Source organism: Haliotis cracherodii, unplaced genomic scaffold (genome assembly GCF_022045235.1).
Source record: "Haliotis cracherodii isolate W230 unplaced genomic scaffold, xgHalCrac1.p SCAF_5, whole genome shotgun sequence".
In the NCBI taxonomy this organism is placed as follows: Eukaryota; Metazoa; Mollusca; class Gastropoda; order Lepetellida; family Haliotidae; genus Haliotis; species Haliotis cracherodii.
In genome coordinates, this window is record NW_027266308.1 from 64,929,329 (window position 1) to 64,955,965 (window position 26,637).

The 26,637-nt window shown below is 37.5% G+C and overlaps 1 protein-coding gene across 6 annotated transcripts in view; it reads right to left on the minus strand.

The window, feature by feature from the left end:
* The window catches only part of LOC139442103 (adenosine 3'-phospho 5'-phosphosulfate transporter 1-like), a 28,977-nt gene extending 4,743 nt beyond the window's left edge, over window positions 1–24,234 (minus strand). Inside the window, exons 1-2 of one of the 6 annotated variants that reach the window (XM_071222900.1) lie at window positions 24,057–24,213; window positions 4,073–4,159 (exon numbers count right to left, since the gene is read on the minus strand). In XM_071222900.1, the coding sequence (XP_071079001.1) occupies window positions 4,073–4,159; window positions 24,057–24,091 (122 nt within the window). In that variant the 5' untranslated portion in view covers window positions 24,092–24,213. Of the gene's footprint in view, window positions 1–2,770; window positions 2,827–4,072; window positions 4,160–8,976; window positions 9,031–17,213; window positions 17,232–24,056 lie in introns of those variants that run through there. The other 5 variants (XM_071222902.1, XM_071222901.1, XM_071222905.1 and 2 more) reach the window with 5 other exon arrangements.
* Between the last annotated feature and the right edge of the window lie 2,403 nt (window positions 24,235–26,637).

Genomic DNA, 26,637 nt, shown 5'->3' on the forward strand with positions numbered 1-26,637 from the left:
GTTGATAACAAAAATCATACTATGATTACCAAGGGGGTTAACAGTGAGGGGGTTAAAATATTAGGTACAGAATGAGATTAATCATGTTAATAGAATGGCAAACAAAATCACAATTGAGAACATTTCAATTTTAGCTTCCATTTGACATAACTTTAAAGAAAAAAGTGAGGATTTGTCATGTTTGTTGATCACTTGAATTCTTCTAATATTTGCACCACCATAATTTTTTTTATCAAAATCCTCACTTGATTATAATGATAAATGTATGCAAGAAATCCCCATGCGATATATTATGTTTCAACTTAATGAACATATCACTTTATATCAAATTATAAAATCACACATGAGTGAGTATGGTTTATGCCGCTTTTTGCAATATTCCAGCAATATCATGGCAGGGGACACCAGAACCCATGTCTGGAGGCGAACCTGGGTCTTCGGCATGACGAGCAAACGCTTTAACCACTAGGCTACACGACCGCCCCTTAATCACAGATGAATATATGGCGATGATGTGAGTCAAATTGTCATTTTTGAAAAAGTGTATATGTCCAGAACAAGATACAAATCTGGTGAGTAAACAACAGAGAAATGATCACTGGGATCATATACGCAAGCCTTCCTGCTCAACTCACCCTGTGGCTTCACGGATAATAGGTGAAATTGCAACATGTCCAGAAACACATACCGTAGTTTATTGAATATCATAATTTACCATGGTTGTGATATATTGAAAGTGTAGCTTTATGACGATACATGTAGGATGGAGGTCATATTCCTGAGTGAGTGAGTTGGGTTTAAAACCTCATTGAATAGTACTCCATCTGATACTAGGGTATGAAAACAAGATATGTTCCAGACAGTGTTCAGTAGCTAGTCGTATATTGAATCTTGATTGACCGCCATTTTGCTTTCTGTGACGATCGATATCATTCTTTTTTATGGTCAATAATTAAGTACAGATGAAAAAAGTATTCAAATAACTATTGCTATCAACGATAATTTGGTATTTGTGATTATATTATCTGTCTTGTTTAAATAATCTTTAGTTTAAAAAAAAAAAATTCCCGTGAGGTCACGTGATAACCAATTATGGGATAATAGTCTCGATCCAAATGTTACAACGCCTACACTTGAGCAGATATCACTCATGAATATTAATTAGACTGTTCACTATGTTAACAGATCATTATTATAACAGAAACAAACGTATGTTTCCATGTATATCTAAAATGATATTATTTCTTATTAATTGTCCAGTGAATTAAACAATTTCAATTGAAATAATTCATCATATTATGAATACGTAACCACTTGTAATGTGTGTGAAAAGTCGTACTAAAATACGCTATTTGAAGGGGGCATGGCCTAAATGCAAATGTCCGATTGGGATTTTAAATTTTCCGACCCCTGCCAGACACTATTCTAGAAAAGTCCATGCAAGGTTTCATCCTCAATGGCCCAGTGTTTCAGAGATTAATACTGTAAAACCTCACACTCAGTGAGTGAGTAAGTGAGTATGGTTTTACACCGCTTTTAGCAATATTCCAGCAATATCACGGCGGGGGACACCAGAAATGGGCTTCACACATTGTACCCATGTCGGGAATCGAACCCGGGTCTTCGGTGTGACGAGCGAACGCTTTAACCACTAGGCTACCCGACCGCCCCTATTCTAACTCAGAAACTGATGAAAGCCCGTTAGAAAAATGTGCTGTAAGACCACAGTTAATACACGTAATGTGTTATGTACTCCTATACCATGTGTGTATAAACTGTTTCTGGTTCAAGGACAACACAATGACTCCTGTACTAGGTGTACAAAATAACCTGCGATAAAAGCTTTAATTACAGCTCAACACGATCCCCATTCTATTCAATCCTGACACTGAACAAGCCAAATACTGACCAATAATGATTGCTTACGATGAAAAAAACCTTGAATATCAGCTTGTTCATTATAAACGTGATCAATTTATCAATACCATTCAGTGCTGAGAAAAAGGACAAACAAGCCTCCAGGGTTTGGGTTGAACATGTAAACACAAGGTAGAAGGAATCGGGGGAAAGTGTTCAGCCAACTTATAAACCATTGCAATGGCAGCATTAGAATTTTGCAATAGTCCTTATGGTAGTTGCCAAACTGCCCAATAGTTAAGGTATCGTAAGGACGAGTAGACATTTGCCCTTTTCAAGGATTTTGCTATACGATATCATTATAAGGACTAGTGGACTAAAACTGAGTTTCTATGGCTAAATGCAAATAATACCAGAAAGAACTGAAAACACAAGGATAGCTTACAGTCAAACAATAGTGTAGTCGTAGTATCAGCAAATTCAATGACAGTGGCCGAGAGAAAGACCACATGCAACATGCACACAACTGAAGGTGGTTTAGTGGGAAATAGTGGGTTACCATAGCTACAGTACTAAACATGATATGTGAGGATGCAGGCTCGATTCACGTCATGCAATTTTCTTGAGAACCAAATCATTGTTTTTAACCAGTCAACAATCAACACTAGAAGCATATTAAAGGGCTGTTTTAACAATTCAAATGAAAAACCTCCAAGCAGGTCTCTATACAGATGTAAAACATCCCAGCTAGTCTCACGTGGAAGTAGTACCTCCCACAAGGTTACTGTGAGATAGCCAGATACCTACCATACGATAGACAAGAGTGGCAGTAGGTCCACAAATACAATAACTGAACAAGTGTCCAAACATTTAACCCCTGTGCAGAAACATCCCTAACAAGAAGTGCCCCAACCTTGCCACTTTGTCCAATTAGTCTGTCCAGCACCTGTTCCGTTCATACGAATAAACTGTGCCAGCTGGTCATTGATTCAGTGTATGCCTGCAGCTATCGCCCAATCAAATCCACACACAACACTGTACCACATGGATGCACGCCACAATTCAAACTTCTTCCTTCAATGGTTCAGAGCATTACCTCGGGTTTACCATGAGACATTATCTCATATATAGAGAGACACTGGTACTATAAGCCTGTTAGAATGGATGACTGGACAGGACTAAAACCCTACTGAAACCAAGCTTAATCTGGTTAAGTAAGCACATATATATATACACTTGTAGATTACTTGTTACGTATTACCCACAGTATCAACTAGTTCTTACTTCAAAAACATGAGCTGTATGAAGCCCTGTGATTGTGAAACATGGCCTTCATTTGACATTAAGTGGAGTTATGATGTTGGCGATTCCATTCACTAGACAAGAATTTTTTTATTGTCTTATCACGCTTATGCATGAGCTATAGTAAATAAATAATTAAATACTTGTTTTTATTGGAATTACCAAGAAATATTAAGGAAATGCTCCTTAAATCATCCCTGAAAACAGATTATCTTATTATTGCTTTGAATCTCCCTCTCTACTTGGCATATTGACCAAGGGAATCTTTCAAACAAGAACTTGAATTGGTCGTGCCTATAAAATGTAACAGTGAATGGAATGAACATTTGGTTGAGTGATGGGGATCTCAGCCTTAAGCAACAGTACTGTGCCTGTGTACCAAAACCCAGAACCCAGAACCCCAAACCAGAACCAGTATTGTGGACCAGAAAACAAAGAATACTTGCTAAAGAGCTTAAATAAAAAGTAGAACCAAATTTAACCACCTAAGTTCTTTAAAGGTTAATCTTAAATTACGTTAATACAAAGTTTCAGTATGTATTGGTCCAAAATGATTTAAAGAAATAATTCTTTGATTGCATTCTAATAACAATCAAGGTTATGAGCAATTCAACCAACAGAAATGCGAAAAACATAAAGCATTATTGAATGTGTGCAATGCAAGATAGGGCGAAGGTAGAAGCCACATACATATTACAGTGAATAATCAAGAACAACTTTGTAACCATGATAACCAATGACGCCTGTTTATAACATCTACAAGCTGAAATATTTACAACCACATTACAAAATGCCTGAACAATAAAAACAAAGGACCAAGATTTCCCGCCTGAAAACCAAACCAAGAAGCACCTTGTCCACATGCTACACAGTAAGTAAGCTGTCAATGAAATCCAGGAAGCTAATCTCCTACCTGTTCCGACACCTCGTGCGTGTGTCATATGTTATGCTCGCACGTCCATCTCGCTCAAACACCGGCAACCGATACAAGTGGCTTTTCCTGTAGTGCATCATGTGATTAAAGCAGGTCAACATATCATACAACAGATGCACTACTGTTTGACTCAGTTTCCTAACTAAATGAATTATTCTCTTCATGGTGGGAAGGAACGCCAATGATGATGTCATTGGAACCTTACATCTCACACATTAGAAACCCTGGACGAAACGCTATAGTTTGCAGTCCTGCATACATTCTGCCCTATCCACATGGTTCAAAAAGTAAAACCATCTCCATCATGAGCTGCATGGAATGATGCAAGAAGCGATAAGGTGATTATATCCCGAGGCATCAATCCAAAAATATAGTAAAAAATAGCGCTTTAAGGAAGATCCTGTTGCTTTAAGGAAGATCCTGTTGCTTTGTGACGTCTTATTACTCATAAATCACACACACACACAACATATATAACATAGGTATGTCTAAATTATGCCTTCAGCCTTCGAAATTCATGCTGAGACCCACTAAACCGAGACTACTTACTTGAGCTTGGGACATGTGAAAGCAAATAACTGAGAGAAAATGTACCGGTAAACATACTAAACATGTTTGTCTCATTCAAGGAGGGCTAGCTACAAACTGTGATCACTTGTGAAATTAAGTTTCCACTATTCCTCTTGTCTAGTCTTAAAAAAATATATTTCTCAGGCTGTGCTCTATAACTCTATAAGGTCAACTGTTTAAAAGAGACAGTTTATGCTTGCATTCATGTCAACAGGCTGTTAGAGTAGGAAGACTGAAGTACACCGGGAACTGGACTCATGGTAAGTTAAGGGCAGAATAGATGTAGTGCCTCTCACTTATAAATATATTTACATTTTATTATGTAAACCATTTGTAGATTAAATATACCATTGAAAAGAAGGACAGAAACGCACACATGTGTGATAATCACCTGTGCTGATGACATGGTAAAGGAATGAGGAATTGCGTTACCACCAAGCATATGTCAAAAATATTTTTGTTTTGCTTGTCTCATGCTAAGCAATATTCTGGCTGTAAGTCTGCACCAGACAAACTGGTGATTGATATTATGAGCGTTGTCCTCTATTGCCAGGGAATGAACACTTACTAACATGCATACACCCTGTATTCCTGCACTACTTTCACCCTGTATTCCTGCACTTCTTTCACCCAGTATTCCTGCACTACTTTCACCCAGTATTCCTGCACTACTTTCACCCAGTATTCCTGCACTACCCTGTATTCCTGCACTACTTTCACCCAGTATTCCTGCACTACTTTCACCCTGTATTCCTGCACTACTTTCACCCTGTATTCCTGCACTACCCTGTATTCCTGCACTACTTTCACCCTGTATTCCTGCACTACTTTCACCCTGTATTCCTGCACTACTTTCACCCTGTATTCCTGCACTACTTTCACCCTGTATTCCTGCACTACTTTCACCCAGTATTCCTGCACTTCTTTCACCCTGTATTCCTGAACTACTTTCACCCTGTATTCCTGCACTACTTTCACCCTGTATTCCTGAACTGCTTTCACACAGAATTACTGGAAAGCCAAATGAAATACCAAGACAATCATTGCCCATGACCTTACTTGTCAAAGTTGACCCTGCTCAAGTGCTCTCCTATATGGCCTCCATAACACGACATATCCTGGTCTATTAGTTATCCATGACAGGAATTTCAAATATGATGTGGCCTGCTGTGATGCGGACAATGTGGCCTATAATTGACTGAGATGATCCAGCGGCATCATCAGGGAGATAATCTTGCCATATTTTACCAAGGATACAGTAGATCACGGATGGTGGTAATTATGCCCATTATGAAGCAACTTATCGTAGGATAAAGTACTGCTGTCACTTAGCCACCAGTTCCTTGTGATTCAACCAATATTTCGCTTACTAAACACCAAGCTCTCTTCAATGAACAGGAAGACAGGACATGGCTGATTAAAAGATACTGCAGAATAATAACATGCATAAACACTATTCTACCATGAATTCAGAAAATGATTGATTTTGATTGGTCAATCAGAGGTATCAAATCACAATACAGCCCCTCTTATTGAAACAGCCAATTTGACAACCATATCTCTGTCGAAGTTAATATTTTTAGAATAGAAGTTCTTTAACAGTCATTGCCGGTAGGCATATTTAAATAATTATAAGTGCAATTATAGGCTACAAAATGCAAAATTCTAAAATTAACATTTGAAACCTCAAGCTGCGTGTTCGGTTCCACATTCAATGTAGAGCAGTTAAATCCACAGGTGCTCTACATAGAAAACACAGTATGTTCATCTCCTAAATCATGGGGTGTCTCTCGGCATATCTTTCCTTGTGTTAGATTGCATGTATGTTTGATATACATGTCATATGCAAGACAATGATCTTTATTTATTCATTCATTGACACAGCCTAATATATGTCCTCATAACATGAATAAAGTATGTATGACTAAGGCAAACACACTTACTACACAATGGACTACTTGATTTGAAAGTCAGGTGCACACGGCGTATATGACAACGAATACACTTGCCTTATTTCAGGGCTTTCATGCAAAGTCTTGAGTTCTTGGTAAGACCATTCACTTGTTCAACAGTTTCAACTTTCCTAAAGCATGAAGTAACCAAATATGGAAATTTCCAGTATGTCAATCATGTTAATAAGTTGTAATAATATTCTAGAATAGTCTATGATTGTTTTAGCATGTTTAGAGAAACTGTTTTATCACCTTCAATAGTTTTAACTTTCTCAAAAAAGACCAGAATATCCAGTGATTGATGTTGTGATCCATGCTTCCACGGTACATAATAAAACGGTCATGCAATCAACCAAGTCACTGAGCCTGACCAACCGATCCATTTGGCCGCATCTTACAACCTGTATAGGTGCCCGAATTCCCAAGTGGCCAATAGTGGGCTGGAAGGCAGAGCTACAGATAAGCAGCATATTTGCATAAAATGCCCACAAAAAATGTTAAAAACACAATTATTTTCAATTAACTTCCATACAGAAACGCAGGCAATAAATGAAAAACTCAAATATATATATACCCAATGAAGCTTTTTCAGCATGCGTATAAAGGAGCTAATTTCCAAACACAATTATGAGATACCGCCCAAATACCGCGCTCTCAAAATGAGAAATAGTGGGCTCTTATTAGAATATTATTTTGTTGAAAAACAACAGAGTTGAAAGATCGTAAATTTCATGATTGATGCTGACAGCCTGAAATGTTTATATACGACCAATATATTTTTCCACAATTTAATTTCCCATAAATAAGGAAGGATGCATATATAACACACCTATCATACACGAATAAATAAGTTTTGTGTAGATTGATCAATCGGAAGAGGTGCTAATTGGGATTGTTCACTAGCCAAAATATTAGCAAATATTGCCGTGGGCGCTTATTACGTTGAATACAGTAATATACTTTCCTATATATTTAGAACAGTTAAATATGTCTAAAACATTATTTCATTTTATTTAAATATTAAAATGTTTACAGATTTGGGGAAAAACTCAATAGAATGATGAATAGATGAGTGAAAAAATATTGGTTACCCAATGAAAAATGTAATAACTCAATTAAAATTGAAACCCTGGAGTCAACTCAATTGCTCAAAAAGTTATCTAGAGCTCTGCTGGAAGGTGAGTCCCAGTTCCACTGAGCAGTCCCAACACTTGAACATGTTGAACATTATCATTTTTTCCCGTACATTCACATTAACCTATGGCAGTCAAAGCCTCAACAAGCGTTTGTGTGATGGACCCCGGGTGCTGTTTCCTCAATATTTGCAATTGCCCTACAGAAACTTTCTAATTTATTAATCCCACTATTTCTTAATCCCACTATTTATTAATCCCATTAATTCATGTACAACATACACAATGTTCCTATTTCTGTCATCCTCTATGCATCAATCAGTCATATATCCAGTGTCCATGAATGGACTGCCAGATTCCTTTGGAGGTTGACCGACAATGTACAGAAAAACAGAACAATTAACACGAGGTAACACAGAACTGGGAATCATTTCACAAAGAAATCTTAGCGGTTCTATCCAAAGTCTACTCTCCCTTAATGACAGTGAGTCCAGCGATTGAGTATGCCGGTTCCAGTAATATTCCAGGAACATCCTAACCATAGACACCAAAATTGGGCTTCACACATTTACCTTTATCATGCAAATCAGTATCAAACCCAGGGATCAGTGTGATGAGCAAACGCTTTAGCCACCAAGCTACCCACCACCTTTAAATATGTTAACATTATGACAGTCCTGCTCATAGCACAAAGTCTCTATTGTGGAAAGGACCCATGATCATGTGATGATGCTCCCCAACAGCAAACAGTGAACACATTACATATGGAATCACAACAGCAACTCCAACAGATAATAAATACAGGTATCATACTCAAATCCTGACAAGCTGATATTAAAATAACATAGATGATTGACACAGGGTTCCAAACAAACTGGGTCCGCTTGAGACTAGTTATATATCAGAAGGTGGCATGACCTTGTGGACTACCACCATACTTCAAGTCGTCCGCAATTCTGTAGCAGGTCCATTTTTGGACTAGTAAAAATAATTACTTATTTCTAACCTTATGGATGTAACGGAAATACCAATGATGTGATGCAGTTCCAGCAGTAGAAACTAACATTTTTAGTCCACTAGTCCTTTTAATGATAACATATAGAAAAAACAACTTGCATATGGCACATTTCTACTAGTCCTTATAATACCTTAACCATTAACAGTTGGGCAGTTTGGCAAGGACTACAGGACTAGTTCCAGTTTTTAATGCTGTAGTTCACGTACTTACAGTAAGAGTGGCTAAGTTTCCAAGTTGGCGTGCAGTATGATGTGGTGATGTGTCAGGTGTGGAGGTCTGTCAGCGGATACACCAGCTGTCCCAGCTGTGCAGCCAAGTGGCACAAGCCTAGATCATCCCTATCTCTCTGCACATCACTTCATTATTGATTACCAACAGGAGATTTGCTTCTCACAGTGTATAAAATTTAATACTTGATAGATGACTGATCAATATTTTCACAGCAGCGTGTAAATACATAACAGTTAACTTTTGTCCAACTTTAGTCCACGGCTTCGAAAGATTAACTGCGGAAAGGATTATGTGAATAAGAGGAAAGGTTTGAAACAAATAACAGCCACTTTGCCTCAACATGCTCAAGCAGAGAGCTTGAATCATAAATCTTCATTTGAGTAACTCATAAATTTTGAGAGTGCTTACGTCAAAAGGTCATGATCATATAGGCTAGGAAGTGCCATCTTCCTGAGGCAAGGGAGTTAACTGACTATAAAAGTAAAGTTTCAGCCCTTGTCTAAATCATGTAAATAGGCTGGAATTATGGAGTTATATTTTGGCTGGACTAATCGACATCCGATTTGTAAATTGTTGTGAAGATTTCGTTCGATTGCAGAATTTGCCAAGCATGTATACCATCAACTTAGCATTAACAGATATTTTCCAAATCTTTTCATGTGTTTAATCAGGGTGCTCACATGATTTGATGCGCTTTGCAAAGTAAGACCCATTTTATTACAATATAAATCTTCACCATCCATCAGATTGTCTTGAATTGGCACTGCCATTTTGTTTAAAGCAACTGCTAGTGATCGAGCCCAGAAATTCCAGCGTAGTTCAGCAAGGGTGGCAAGTCCCTTGCCTCGAGAAGATGGGAAGTGCTGACTTGAGTGTCCTCGGTTCCTTGAGGTTTGCTGCTGTAGTAGCAGCGTTAGAAATTGGCACTAGTCCTGTAGTCCTTGGCAAACTGGCCAATAGTTAAGGTATCATAAGGACTAGAAGAAATTTGCCATTTTCAAGGGTTTTGTTATATGTTATCATTATAAGGACTAGTGGACTAAATATGTTAGTTTCTACCCCTGAGTAGTTTAATCTAGGAACCTAAATCTTGAACTTTTAACATTGAGGTTGTGACAAGGCTTCATTGACTTAATGCATAATTTTGAACACAACAATACCAACCTGTACTAATGACTGACCTGATGACTGCTGTTTTAAAGGATGAGTGAGTGAGTGAGTGAGTATGTTTTTACACCGCTTTTAGCAATATTCCAGCAATATCACGGCGGGGGACACCAGAAATGGGCTTCACACATTGTACCCATGTCGGGAATCGAAACCCGGGTCTTTGACGTGATGAGCGAACGCTTTAACCACCAGGCTACTCGACCGCCCCTTTAAAGGATGAACATAAAAAGTAATTTGTATGTTTGTTTCCACCTGGTTTCAGTTGCTTTGGTCTGACTTTAATATGGCATGTAACCATGACAACTACATCCTGGAAACAAAAAGTATTTGATATTTGAAACCTGTTTTCAATGCAATTCCTACTTTCATCAACAGATGATTGATCAAGCTTTGTAAGAGGCTGATAGATATACATCGTGCAACTCTTCCCCTACCTATAGCAAGTACAGTTAAAGCTTGTTAATCCAGACGGTTGTGTAGCAGGTAAAATTATCTTGATTATCCAATTTCCTGATTAATAAATCATGGAAACTTAGCAACATCCCTTTGATTACATTTAGATGTCCTAATAGGTACAATATGGAAAGTGAGGTTTCCAGATTTAACAGAGTCTGAACAAAAGGGTTTAATATCAGTAACACAGAACACATCAAGTCTAAAACATGACGATGTACTAGTCATTTGAGGCATTCATGCTGAGGCTCCAAACAAATGGATGCAGATGTGAGATGACTTTGATCAATTATATATTTAAGTAAATAAAGACATATTTACTCACTACATTGTATTTAATGAACTCTTGTTCACTAACAGACATAAAGTGTTTCACCTGTCATGAATGCCCTGAAAACTAGATATTGTTACACTAGTTGAAAAAAAGGTACATTATTTTTTCCAAACTGCAGTATAATTCACAAAAATGATAAAATGGACCAAGTGCTTCAACTGCAACTCCCATACTCTAACACAGAATTAAAATGGTCATGGCGCTGGAAATATCAAAATAGCCCTCATATTACAAACATCTCGCAATTCGCCAGACCATCTGTCATCAGCTATTGTACGACTTATTGAAAAACGAAGTTAATATCACCAGAACATTTTATCCACAATGCATCTATCGATTTGACTAGATATTATATACTGTATCATTTTGGTGTATCTATTCTTAACAAGCTAATATCATCACAGTCATCAAAGATTTAACAAGCTAGATGTGGGCCACAATCTCAAAATCGTAAATAATCCATAGACTTGTCAAATACCTTGGATACTCAACATCCGTAATAAACTTCCAAATGTGTGGTATGTATCGTATATGGAAAGGCTAACTAGATGACATTAAATAGTTACCAAGTTGTCTGTTGTTTAATTCAGTGGATAAATTAACATTGTTGTACTGTATGTCAGTGTATCCATATGTAACAAATAATAATTGTTAATGTGAAGTTTACATGCCATACAGCCTTTCCACTGGTCCAGATGTCAGTCACATGACCACGAAACTTATGTCATCAATTTCAAACATTTCTTCACGAGACTGAAAAAATTAAACACTGACTGCTTCCACATTTATGGGAATTCCCAAGCACAAACAAATACATAACCATTGTTTCTGATCATTTGGATCACTTTAATCTTTCAACTCGCCCTAACCTAAAGTCAAAGACTTTGATTGCATTCATGTGATCGATTATGCTCACTATGACCCTTCCTAGTAAATAATACGTACAAACAATTAACACGTTCCATGCCTAGACTGACAGTGACAGTTTACAGGAATCTCCTTCCAATGTTTGACCAAGTGATGAATAATGACTAACGTGTAATTGCCAGAGGTTCTATAACAACTTCGGAAACCTCTCCAGTCATGTTGCTCGCGTCAGATAATTCGGTCCTGTACCTAATGTAAACATATTACGACCCTCTCTGGCCGACTGACAGAGGTAGGTATTAACCATGTCAACAGACCTTTCTAACACAAAGTTATTATTTGTATCTATTTGTTTTAACTAAACTATACCAGATGTTACTGCTGAGCTATTTGAGCATAGGGGCCTACATATTTTCAAGTCTCCGATGTCATACAGTTTTACCCTCACTCTATGAAAGTACATCTGCCTTACTGTGGGTAGGTGGGTAGGTGGGTAGGTGGGTGGGTGGGTCTGTCTTTCTGTCTGTCTGTCTGTCTGTCTGTCTGTCTGTAACAATCAACACTTACTGTATGTCAGTGTATCCATGTGTAACAATCAACACTTACTGTATGTCAGTGTATCCATGTGTAACAATCAACACTTACTGTATGTCAGTGTATCCATGTGTAACAATCAACACTTACTGTATGTCAGTGTATTCATGTGTAACAATCAACACTTACTGTATGTCAGTGAATCCATGTGTAACAATCAACACTTACTGTATGTCAGTGAATCCACATGTAACAATCAACACTTACTGTATGTCAGTGTATCCATATGTAACAATCAACACTTACTGTATGTCAATGTATCCATATGTAACAATCAACACTTACTGTATGTCAGTGAATCCATGTGTAACAATCAACACTTACTGTATGTCAGTGTATCCATGTGTAACAATCAACACTTACTGTATGTCAGTGTATCCATGTGTAACAATCAACACTTACTGTATGTCAGTGTATCCATATGTAACAATCAACACTTACTGCATGTCAATGTATCCATGTGTAACAATCAACACTTACTGTATGTCAGTGTATCCATGTGTAACAATCAACACTTACTGTATGTCAGTGTATCCATGTGTAACAATCAACACTTACTGTATGTCAGTGTATCCATGTGTAGCAATCAACACTTACTGTATGTCAGTGTATCCATATGTAACAATCAACACTTACTGCATGTCAATGTATCCATGTGTAACAATCAACACCTACTGTATGTCAGTGTATCCATGTGTAACAATCAACACTTACTGTATGTCAGTGTATCCATGTGTAACAATCAACACTTACTGTATGTCAGTGTATGCATGTGTAACAATCAACACTTACTGTATGTCAGTGTATCCATATGTAACAATCAACACTTACTGTATGTCAGTGTATCCATATGTAACAATCAACACTTACTGTATGTCAGAGTATCCATGTGTAACAATCAACACTTACTGTATGTCAGTGTATCCATGTGTAACAATCAACACTTACTGTATGTCAGTGTATCCATATGTAACAATCAACACTTACTGTATGTCAGTGTATCCATGTGTAACAATCAACACTTACTGTATGTCAGTGTATCCATGTGTAACAATCAACACTTACTGTATGTCAGTGAATCCATGTGTAACAATCAACACTTACTGTATGTCAGTGTATCCATATGTAACAATCAACACTTACTGTATGTCAGTGTATTCATGTGTAACAATCAACACTTACTGTATGTCAGTGTATCCATGTGTAACAATCAACACCTACTGTATGTCAGTGTATCCATGTGTAACAATCAACACCTACTGTATGTCAGTGTATCCATGTGTAACAATCAACACTTACTGTATGTCAGTGTATGCATGTGTAACAATCAACACTTACTGTATGTCAGTGTATCCATGTGTAACAATCAACACCTACTGTATGTCAGTGTATCCATGTGTAACAATCAACACTACAATAACTGCTCCGTCCTAGATCAGAATGAATAAATATTACAATCAACAAGAAAACTGTTTTGCATTACTGAACAACAGAACCGACTAAGAGTTAGTCTTAAAAAATATAAACTTCCATCTTTAACAAGAAAGCAGCACATAACTGTCGGTGTAATTGTAATATTCATAACCCGGTGTTATACCTGCTGAATACTACATAGACTGATCCATCAGATATAAGCCATGATGACCTTGGACAAAATGCTGAACGGATATTTGGAGAATCTGCTTGCATGGCAAAAATGTCAATAGCCTTGTACTTGAGTCTTACCTTCAAGCAGACTGCTTCACAAAACTGTTCTTATGATCAATGGGAGTGATGACAGTTACAAGCTGACAGATGGAAAAGCTAGCAGATGATACAGACATCAATACCTCCTATTCTGGCCTCAATCGATAGTAATTGACATACCTGTTCCTTGGGTGTTGCTTGAAATGAAATAATTTATAACTCAAAACTTGTTCAGGTTGACAAGATATTAATCTAAAATTATCTACACACTGTATACCTTGCTCAGCAGTACGGCCTGGGGTCAGTATGTATCTTGCATGTGTACATACTTTAACATGGTAACGAGAGGGGAGCAGAGATAGTGATATAACTCGGGGACATATAGCAGATAATACCTGTGTACATGTTAGACATTCATTGTCTTTTAATTATTTTTCATATTTTCATCGACATTGTACATGCACGGTAGACGTAATACTAAACAGCATATACCAGCGTTAGAAATTGGCACTAGTCCCATAGTCCTTGCCAAACTGCCCAATAGTTAAGGTATCATAAGGACTAGTAGAAATTTGCCAGTTTTAGGAGTTTTGCTATACGTTATCATTATAAGGACTAGTGGACTGAAACTGTTAGTTTCTAACGCTGTATACATGTTACAGTGTAGGAGTATTATCATGATTACTAAATACAGTGGAATCTATCCAAATCGGACTGTCAATTTCGGATCTCGGTGAAAACCTGACTTTTTCTCCAGTCCCCTCAGTTCCATAATTAATTATCATTACTCAAACTGACCTGCAACAATCTAATTCAGACTTTTTACATTTCAGACTTTCGGACTCAAATTACGGTCCCAACAACCAATTTACTACTGTCAAAATCGGACTGGACCAGCCCTGAACGGACATTCTCTCACTTTGAAGTAAGGTCAGTCATTGTCAGTGGAAACAACAATGCTAATCCTGCATGGAATCCTATTGATCTTAATACTTTGTCTGCTTAGTTGATTAGATTTTACTCTCCTGTTATGAGAAACTCAGCTTAATTAGATTAACTCAGTGTCAAGAGTGAGTCAATACATAACAGTAAACACAGCTTGTCATAAGGGCCCCCTCTTGGGTTGCACACACCACTTTCGCCCCTTTCGGAAACACATTAAATGGCCTGGCCGGGCCCGTGTGCGAAATACGCATCAGTCGGAAAGCGCCGGTAAATCTCCAAAGTAAGTAAGTAAGTTGTCATAAGGGAACAACTTTCTGATACTTCACCTCAAAACTGTGACTGAGCACACAACTTTGAAAAACAATCTTCAGAAACATAAGAAGTCCTTTCTCAATTACTTTTGCAAGTAAAGAATGTTTAATTAGGAGATAAATATGTTGTGTTTTCAATGTAGAGCAAGGTTACCTCGAGATTTAACCACGCTAAGTTGAATTTGGAACCGAAATTGCATGCTCTACATCGCCTGTCACCACTATGACGTCATAATCGCTCATTGTGAAGCAAATGATATGTCACAGTCGTATATAGAAAAGCACCAAAATTCAAAGCTCTCTGTTGTTTCCAAAACATAAATACATTCCCTTTGTAGATTTCTATCATGTTTTCTGCACGAAATGTATTGCTACACATCCTTTGAATATTGACGTAACCACCTCTGTGCATTTTGTAACCTGTAATTGTAATTTTTTTAAATATGCCTACTAACAATGACTGAAAATAGTACTATTCTATGAATATTAGCATCCGCGGTGATGCGGCCGTTAAACCAGCTGTTTCAGTCAGAAGGGGTTTATTGTAATTTAATAGCCTCAGATTGACCAATCAGAATCAAGTAAATTTCAAATTCATGATAGAATTCATATTTACATACTGTTCAATCTGAATCAAAACTTTACTTGACACAGAATTGAAGCATATAAAAATAACAAATTCTATAAAATACATTATTGCAAAGCAACTGTTTTTTTCTTCATGTTCTTATGACCATTTGGGGTGATTATAAGTTGACAGTCAGAAAAAACTAGCAGACAATGAAAAACCGACACTAGCTATTCCAGCCTAAATTGAATATTTCAATTTAATTGTTCAGGTTGGCAAGATATTATCAATTCCACATTATCTATAACAATGACATAACAAACATTTAGCCTTTACAGACAAACAGTGGCCCTATACCTTTCTCAACATATGGCCCTGGGTCATGATGTATCATGTATGGGTACATACTTTATCATGGTTAACGAGAGGGAAGCAGAGATAGTGATATAACTCGGGGACATATATCAGATAATATCTGTGTACATGTCAGGTACATCTCCCCTGCAGACATTCATGGCAAACATGCGAGGGTATCCCTAACATTCAAAATCTGCCAGCTCAACACTAAAATGGCATGGACATATTGACAGTCGTGGTTTGAATAAAGACATTAAAACTATAGCTTACTGGTGGTCATTTCTGCTTTTCATGCAACACTGCTATAGTGTACTATAGTAGAACTCAATCATGATTGTTGAAGTGATTACAACACAAATCATAGGAAGAAACTGAATGATGATAACCAACATATGGAACCACAGTGATGCATCACATTTCTGTTTGGTTAAGTGAGTATTGAACTAATGTTTCTCGATATTATACAATATCATGTGACATGTACAAGCAGTCTGTGCCAAAGCATTTTTGTCTACAAGTCCAGATTTATCTTTCAGATTGTTTCAGTGGAACACATAGGGGTGTCACTAATTGGAAATTTTAGTATCGACATACTAACTCAAAAGTATCACAATATATCAATATTTTGATGACAACATGGTATATGCATAGATACTATTTGCCTATCTAGACCTGCAACTGATCAAATTAATGCTGAATATTAACTTGGATGATCCATTAAATGATTGAAATTTAATTTTCTGCCTTCTTACAAACATTTGATCTTAACCATGGTAATCTTAATAATGTTTCTGCGATAGTGAGTCATTTATTTTGTAACAATATTCACAAATTTGTAGCTACACAGCATGGACATGTATGTAATACATAGATATCACAATGTACGAAGACATCCCTAAAAATATAGTCACTATGTATAAACTAATTTTACCTGGGAGTCCTTGTGAGAAATGTTTTTACTTGAATCGGGCGTGGACAGCACTGGTATCAAGTGTTATCACTAGTGGCACAGAGCAAGGCTGAATGCTAGTACACTTCAGTGGGGAATAACACCAGTCAACATCTGTTTCATATTAACATATATAGATGATATATTTCATATTCAAGTGTTCGCCTGGATACATTTTTATAACCACTGATAAAGAAAACATCTAATAGTCATTTTCACACATGACAGAAAACTAATTATGCATTATGATCAATATGTATCAGTTTGTAACGCTTTGTTGATAATGAAGTTGACTATAAACATACTGAAACTATATACTGCATGGAAGAGTTCCATCAGACCTCCATGAGGTGTTCACTGCAGTACCGGACTGTGTGGGTAGGGAAAGTCTGACATGTTTGTGGCATCTTCTACTGTAACTGCAAGTCACTCTGATTCACCGATCCCGCTGCCTTTAGAAACTACCAATCCCGGTGGAGGGGCAACTATAGAAACTACCAATCCCGGTGGAGGGGCAACTATAGAAACTACCAATCCCGGTGGAGGGGCAACTATAGAAACTACCAATCCCGATGGAGGGGCAACTATAGAAACTACCAATCCTGGTGGAGGGGCAACTATAGAAACTACCAATCCCGGTGGAGGGGCAACTATAGAAACTACCAATCCCGGTGGAGGGGCAACTATAGAAACTACCAATCCCGGTGGAGTGGCAACTATAGAAACTAACAGTCCTGGTGGAGGGGCAACTATAGAAACTACCAATCCCGATGGAGGGGCAACTATAGACACTACCAATCCCGGTGGAGGGGCAACTATAGAAACTACCAATCCCGGTGGAGGGGCAACTATAGAAACTACCAATCCCGGTGGAGTGGCAACTATAGAAACTAACAGTCCTGGTGGAGGGGCAACTATAGAAACTACCAATCCCGATGGAGGGGCAACTATAGACACTACCAATCCCGGTGGAGGGGCAACTATAGAAACTACCAATCCCGGTGGAGGGGCAACTATAGAAACTAACAGTCCCGGTGGAGGGGCAACTATAGAAACTACCAATCCCGGTGGAGGGGCAACTATAGAAACTACCAATCCCGATGGAGGGGCAACTATAGAAACTACCAATCCCGATGGAGGGGCAACTATAGAAACTACCAATCCCGGTGGAGGGGCAACTATAGAAACTACCAATCCCGGTGGAGGGGCAACTATAGAAACTAACAGTCCCACCCAATGTTTGTCAGTCCAAACTTTGACCAAATAAAAATTACCTGGTTTGTATTCTTTCAACATCAATTTGAAAGCAGTGTACTTTCATGGCTGACAAACTCAGTGACGTCATTTCTGAAGTAACATATTTAGATCTACACGTCATTCACACAAAGTTCAATGACAATTTTCTCATTTTTTCTTCTGAATATTCCACTTTGATTCAAGTCTAAGTCACTACAAAAAGATATTTAACCTTGAAGCAAAGCGCAATAATATTTCCTTTCACTAAAAATAGACAATGGGAAACCCTGATGATGACAGACGAACTGACTTCATTTGGAAAATATACTTTTTTGACCATGTTGACTCTCTGTCAAAGTTTTGTTCAACAAAGACTTACAAGATACCATATTTGCTGGTCCACAGGGACTGGCAGTCACACGAATTACCGATCCAAACCTAATTTTACTGGTAAAGAACTGTGGTAAACAGGAACACTCTGCATACAACTGTCACATAAACAAGGGGAGTGACAAGGGCCTTCCTGACCCACTGTAAAAGGCAAACTTTACACCCATTTTATGACATGGTCATAAAACTAACAGTTGCTTTTGTACGAGCCGTATTTTCGTAATCTTTTTCCTATCGCTTGCAAATTCGGTACTTTTGACCTGACTAAACACGAAGGTAAGACTTAAAGGGGCACTCATCTAACGCAATTCCCCGGACTGGTTGTTGCCTTTGTTATTGTTTTTTCCCCGTGAGTACCCGGATGATATGCAACGCAACTGAGCGTGACCAGAGACTGGGCTACCGTCTGCAAGGACAGCTAAATAAACTTGGAGGCTGGAGGCAATATTTGTTTTACGCATTTTTGCATAAACACTGATTGGTTAACTGTGATCTATAAAGATTCCGACAAAGGGCGCATGTTAAATAATTTCTTCAGCCTAAACAAACAGACAAAAAGAACGGCGGAGCTCATCGGATGTCGTCATTTAGAAACACCCCAGATGGTTATAGTTTAATACTTAAAAAAAGTATCCATGCAGTGAAAGCATTTTCGGATTTTGGATTGCGTCGATAATATGATTACTACTCCCTTGTTGTCATCCACGTTTTCTCGTATAACCCTACACTTGTGTATTTGTCGTCATTCACTTGATGCTCAGTTAATGAATTTATTACAAGTACAATTAGTGGTAGTGCCACTTAGACTAGCTGACAAAGGTTCCCATTTGGCATTTCTTGTGTCAGGGGTAATTATTCAATCTAAATCCAGGTTTGAAGTTTGGTGAAATGTGTGTTATGTAATATGCACGCTGCAGCCCAGCAAGAGATGAATGATCAGCTGACTTACTTATTCTGTAAATCAACGGATCAATCCTAGCCATCAAAGGATCAACAGAAAATATGTTGATTGATTAATCACTGTTATTTTGCACAGTTGATGTCAAAAGTAAGTGTTTACATGTCTAGGTTTACTAAAACAAAGGGAATACACTCATATCATGGCGTGAAGTGCCTATGTAAAAACAACATACTTTGTTCAAAGGTTTAACTTGCCAAATGTCTTAAATGTGATTCATTCAGGCAATTTATAAAATGTCTAAATATTATAGTCATTTTACAAACTGACTGAAAAATCTGTCCATTTATTTAAAAGATTGACAAAAAATTATCAAGACGGTCAAAAATATCATATACTGTTATGTGATGTAATTGAGAATTCACTGTAGAACATTTTGAAAAGCCTTGTGTCTTTAGTCTAGGCAGAGAAGGAGAAGTCTGAGAGCCAATGGCAGTATGTTCCAAAGTACTGCTGCAGAATAAGAAAAGGTTTTATGTCCAAATGATCTTTGGACTTGTGGTACTGTCAGAAGACAATGAATGTTTTGCAAGCGAATTAATCAATTTGATACCGCAGTCTTTTAGGTAAAATAATTGGAAACATTGAAAACTGACTGAGAACATTTATGCCATTTGTAAAAGTTGATGTGTAGGCAAACTGTTTACAATGATAACAGAACACTTGTTTCATGAAACTTAGGCACTAAACTGACGATCTACCTTTCATAACTCTGACAATTTTATACCTGCAGTAAGAAAATTGTAGATAGAAATTCCTTCTTCAGTTCTTGTGTATCTCTTCATAGCGGAGCTTTTATTTTGATAATAATTCTTGTAGTTTAAAAACTCATAATCAGAATATAACACTGACATAGCCATTTTATCACATTTTCATAACCAGTGATTGGATGTGGTCTTTCAATACTGACGTAAAGAATTATCATGTACAAATACATAGTATATGTGCAGTGAGTGAGTGAATATGAAATTACGTCACTTTTAGCAATATTCAAGCAATATCACAGCAGGGGATGCCAGAAATTGACTTCACACTTTGTACCCAAGTAGGGAATAGAACCTGGGCCTTCAGCTTGACGAGCAAACGCACTAACCCACCACCTCATAGTATTTCCCTACTATCCATCATATGAACATGTTCAGGGCAAACAACGTGTACACATGTTGTAAATCAATGGAACAACTGATATTCATGGTAGGATATCAAATTTAGCAGGTGTAGAAATTCGAGTATGAAAGTTGGCACCTGTGTAAAGACTTGAGTATGAAAGTTGACACCTGTTTAAAAATTTGAGTATGAAAGTTGACACCTTGGGTTTTTATATATGCCAAAACAAGGTCACATGCTTGACTTTGACCAATCAGGATCTATACAGCAGATTTTGGCAAAATGGAGTCTTTAGAAGCCAATTTTTATCCAATAACATCGCATACCGGTATTACAGCTATGAAAATAATTCAGGGGAGGTTACTCTCATATTATTGATGTCATTAACATTCTATGACGCCAAACATTGAACGAATTGTTGCACACATAAAGCTTCCAAAATAGAGGTATTTCTCTGTACCTTCTCATGCTACTGAGTGGTAAGCCACTGTCATCGGGAAGTGGGTGATGACAGATAATATCTAATATTCTTTTTAAAATAATTTTCCAATTATGTAAACAATGAAAATAAAAAAGAAATAGGTAAGTTGATATCATATAATCTAACAATTTCCCACGATCCAGGGGTACAAACTAACATATTTAGTCCACTAGTTCTTATAATGATAACAAATAGAAAAACCCTTAAAAATAGCAAATTTCTACCAGTCCTTATGATACCTTAACTATTGGACAGTTTGGCAAGGACTACAGGACGTCACAGTTCTCGCTTCCTTGATGCTTAACTTGGCCGTTATAAATGCTTTAGCTAACATTTTATTAGAAAATTAAGTTGCAAATGCCATATATAAATAAAGTGATAAACATAAAATTCATATTTATAAACAGTAGGATTAGACCTTTCAAATGGAGTATAATATGTAGTAGCAAAGATGTATTACAGGCGAATAATTCTTTGAAAAAGTTGTCTTCATAACCCCCAGAGTCTTTGGCAACTCGGAATCACAGCAGTAAACATGGTAAAAGCTTCTGGCTGACTGGTGTTGAAAGCGCTACTCTGTCATAGCTTGTGGGTATTGCAACACACAGCCATCTAATTGAGGTTGTTCTTTGACTTATTTTGGGCGGTAAAAATGACCTATGATGTTTTGTGCGTCGTAACCATATGGCACAGCCCACCTGCACATCATACATCTGTGCTGTGCCTGGACAACTTACTGACTTCGCTACACAATTTACAGTACTGTGCACACACATATATCAATAACCATCAATAGCCTTATCAAGCTGATATTAAAGTTGTTTTAATTAATAGGACATATGTTACATTTAACAAGTTGAAAGTCATATTCAATCACTATCACATCATAAATGAACTAGATTAGCCAACTCAGTCATGTTAATCCCTTGTCATTGGTTGTGATAAGAGGGAGGAAAACAAGGTGGAGACACACAGGTCTTGATTTGTAACACTCAGGCATCTTTACACACTGTGTCTTAGAGACACACAGAGGATATCATATGACTGTTCATGTCATACTATGTTTAGGACATGTAAACAGCAAAGTCGCAACAGCAGCGGAAACACAATTGGTTGAATGACGTCAACAATCTTCAGCTCTGATGTTTCCAGTGTGACGTCATTCCGATCTCACGTCACAATAAGATTTGAATGACATTATCAATGACGTCTGGACGATGGAAACAATACACTGTCGTCTATATGTTGTTGATATGTTTGCCCTGGTTGGTAATAAATTATACATATTACACCATGTACACTATGAATAGGGATGCCACTGTATACACCGTGATACTGATGTGTTGATAAATTCATAATGTGTGATACAGTGTTATACTGTATTGTTTTGACAGTACAGAATGATTAATTTTATTACTACTAGATATACATTATATTGATCAATCATGATACTTTTGAGTCAATAAACATTACTAAAATATCCAATCAATGGTACTTCTGTGTACATGGTGTATCATTAATAAAATAAACATTTTCCATGACAGCTAAATATAACAAACCAATAACACAAACTTAGTCACTCAGTAACAAATACTATGTGTACATCTTCATGACTAACCGAAGTTCCAGTGTTCTTTTCCCTAGTCAGGCTAGTGCCTTTGAAGCTTTATTGAAGTCATATCACAACTAGTATTGCCTGTATACAACATATAATAGCAAACATCTTCAACTTCAAGTAACACAATCATGGGTATGGTTAAAAAAAGTAAACAAGGGCTTCAAGTCACCAGATAATTCTGAGGTCCTAAAATATGCCAAGACTAGCCTGTTTTGTTTACCATGTTTACGCAGACAGACAATGCAGTACTGAGACAATCCGCATGTAACAGTGTGTACACCTGAGATAAATCACACCTTGGACTTCTTCTTTTCTGAAATACATTGTATTAATATTTTTTATACCAGATGTGAACCAAATCAACTGTAAGAATAAATATGATAACTGTGTATGTAGACATTACTTTTTCACATTAGCAGGATACAAAGAATAAGTATATGAAACTGACGAAAAATTTGTGGCTATAAATATCTTCACTATCCATGCTAAAACAAATTCATTTTATAACAGAAGTCCATGAATATGATATATTCTACACATACCGTGTAAAGACATGTCACTACGTCAAACAGTAATTAGTGTCAAAATGTGGAGGTAAATTTGAAAATAGACCCAACATCAATTGTTAATTATAATATTAGTGTTTTGAAGCGAGGCATTCAGTTAGAATACATGACAGTGCTGGACTATAGTCTAAGTTAACGTTAGTGTTGGTAGAATTAGATCTACAAAAACGGGTAGGTCGTGATAGAGAGGTATCATGGTGATATGGTTAGAAAATGGAGGCATATTTGTACTTTGACGGTCCCCATTGCGATGACAGTCTATGACACTCTAAATTGGGGGTTGGAGCAACCGATAAAACATGATATGCAGACGACAATGTGTCTACGGTGGGGGCCCTACGGTTTAATGTAATCGATTAGTAGCATTTTAAACTAGTCCCCCTCTTGCAAAATTTAAACCCTAAGGACCGGCAAAGTAATCTACTGGCAGTAGCTTAGATATCAACAACATCAATGTGGTTTCACTTACCTTCGAACTGTGTTTTTCTTACTGCTGATAATCATTTCTATAGATCTGAGACTGTCATTGTATGCTAAACTAATGCTATGGCGTCACTGACAAAACTCGAACCAAAGAAGAGAAATCGAAGACCGAAACACAAACCTGTCAGACTGTCGTCGTGTCAGTCAATAGTCCAAACTTCCGGTACGTAGCGCGGCTGAACAGCTTTGCGTCTTCGGGAGAACAAAAAACTGAAACTAGCAAAGATGTGGCTGTGGATTACTGTTCTTCAGTAACAATCTTGTCTGCCTGGGAGTCTGGCAAACTGTGTATTCCAATTCATGGCAATTTAACCGGAAACAATCATTTCGATTTCCCATTTATAAAGCCTAATATTTGAAGGCTTGATGACAGAAAATCCATGTATTGATAGTGTAACGGAGCCTAAAAATAATTAAGGTATTATTATACAGACATTAGTAGACACCATTTAGCATGTTTGGGAACCTACAGCTACAGAGGCGAATTTTATGACATCTCGCATCCCAAGTTTGATTTTGAGAGATAGGAAAATTCATTGATGGAAATTTGAAAAAGTTTATAATTTCACAATTTTGGCTTCGGCGGCATTTTTCTTATGATTAGGATTCGCTTATTTTTTTCAATTAAGACGTGCGATCAGTAATGTAGTCTCTTCTTCAAACTAACATTTTACTTCTCGATATTTCAAAACACTGTCTGGGGACAACATGTTTTTCCTACAATGCCTGGCATATGTAAAATTAGTCAGCAAAACTGGGGCTTCATTATTCTGTAAGAAAAAAGTTTTTTCTTGGAAATCAAATGGTTGCTCCCTGACACAATGTGACTAATGTGAAGATCCGGGATAGAATAGGTCTTCAGCAACCCATGCTTTCCGCAAAAGGCGACTATGCTTGTCCTAAGAGGCGACTAACGGGATCGGGTGTTCAGGCTCGCTGACTTGGTTGATCGTATCCCAGTTGCGTAGATCGATGCATAATTTATTCTGAATTGTATTGCATAAAAAAATCATTACTTGTTATAAAATTATAATATATATCGTAATATATGGAATAAAAAGTTAAACGATGTCGCATGGATTGTGATAACTGAGAACTGCTGTGGGTTTTGTTTTACATGTATATTTATGTATATTTATAGATCTCTAAGAAACTGAAAACAGGTAAACGTTAAACATGCATTCGACATTTGTAGCTTTTAAGAAAACATTCGACACATCAGACGCACTTTATATTTTTTTTATTTCAAAGAGGCATCCAAGGAAAGACCAATATATTTTTAATATGTTAAACGGACTATGTCAGGGCATTAGTATTGGCAGCTGTTATGAACTTAATGACGTCTAAGACCCGCATCTCTTGTCTCCCACATCAAACTACTACGCAGTGCTATGACTTAAGTATGCTATTAAAGCCATACCTACGCTCGTAATATTGTTTCTTTTGTTTGTTGTTTAACGCCGCACTCAGCAATATTCCAGCTATATGACGGCGGTCTGTATTTAATCGAGTTCGGACCAGACAATCCAGTGACTGATATCATCAGCATCGATCCACGCAATTGACGATGACATGCATCAACGAAGTCTGACCACCCGATCCTGCCAGTCGCCTCTTACGGCAAGCATAGTCGCCTTTGACGGCCAGCATGGGTTGCTGTAGACCTATTCTACCCCGGATCTTCACGGGTCTCTTGTAATAGGACAGTTAGACAGAAATCATTCACGTAACAGTACATCTTCGGGATAAAGAGCCACTGCCCATGAAACAATCTTTCGGCTTCGCCCTTCATTGTATTCTGAAGCAGTACAGCGACATATCAAGTCTTGCACGACATTCTCACTCCGTTAGTACGGAAGTGATCAACATGAAGGAAGCTTCTCCAATGTCAGGTATAGAAGTTGTCACGCGAGCGTGTTGTTTGGGAAGATGAATGACCTGTATTAGGAATAAACATTTTGTACCGAGCCTTGGTCTTATGGAATGAAATCGTTCAGTGTTGCTGAGCCAGCATCTAACTACCTACCTCATTATCATCATCGTCATCGTCGTCGTCGGGCGCGGTGTGATACTCTAGTGGTTTTCAGCTTTCGCTCTTCACGCCCAAGACATGGGTTCGATTCCCCACGCGGGTACAATGTGTGAAGCCCATTTCTGGTGTCCACCGCCGTGATATTGCTGGAATAAAACGCGTATGGCGTAAAACCATATTCACTCACGCACCCATCATCATCATCATCATCATCATCATCATCATTATTATTATTATTATTATTATTATTATTTTCGCCTGCACCGAGCTTTGTAGCTGAATCCAACAAAAGATAGATTTGTTAATATAATAACTAATTAAAGATTATCTCGTTTCGCTTTGGAGGAAAGTCATATTATCATTACTATTGCTACTATCTTTTAAATACCATAACATGTTTACTTTGCAAGTCAATATTGTCATTTGAAGTTTGTCCTTCAAGTATGGATCTAGGCAACAGCTGGATTATCGACGTTGTAACACATGGTGACCCTAGTTGCAGAGTCGTCTGGTTTGATTCATTACGGTGATATTG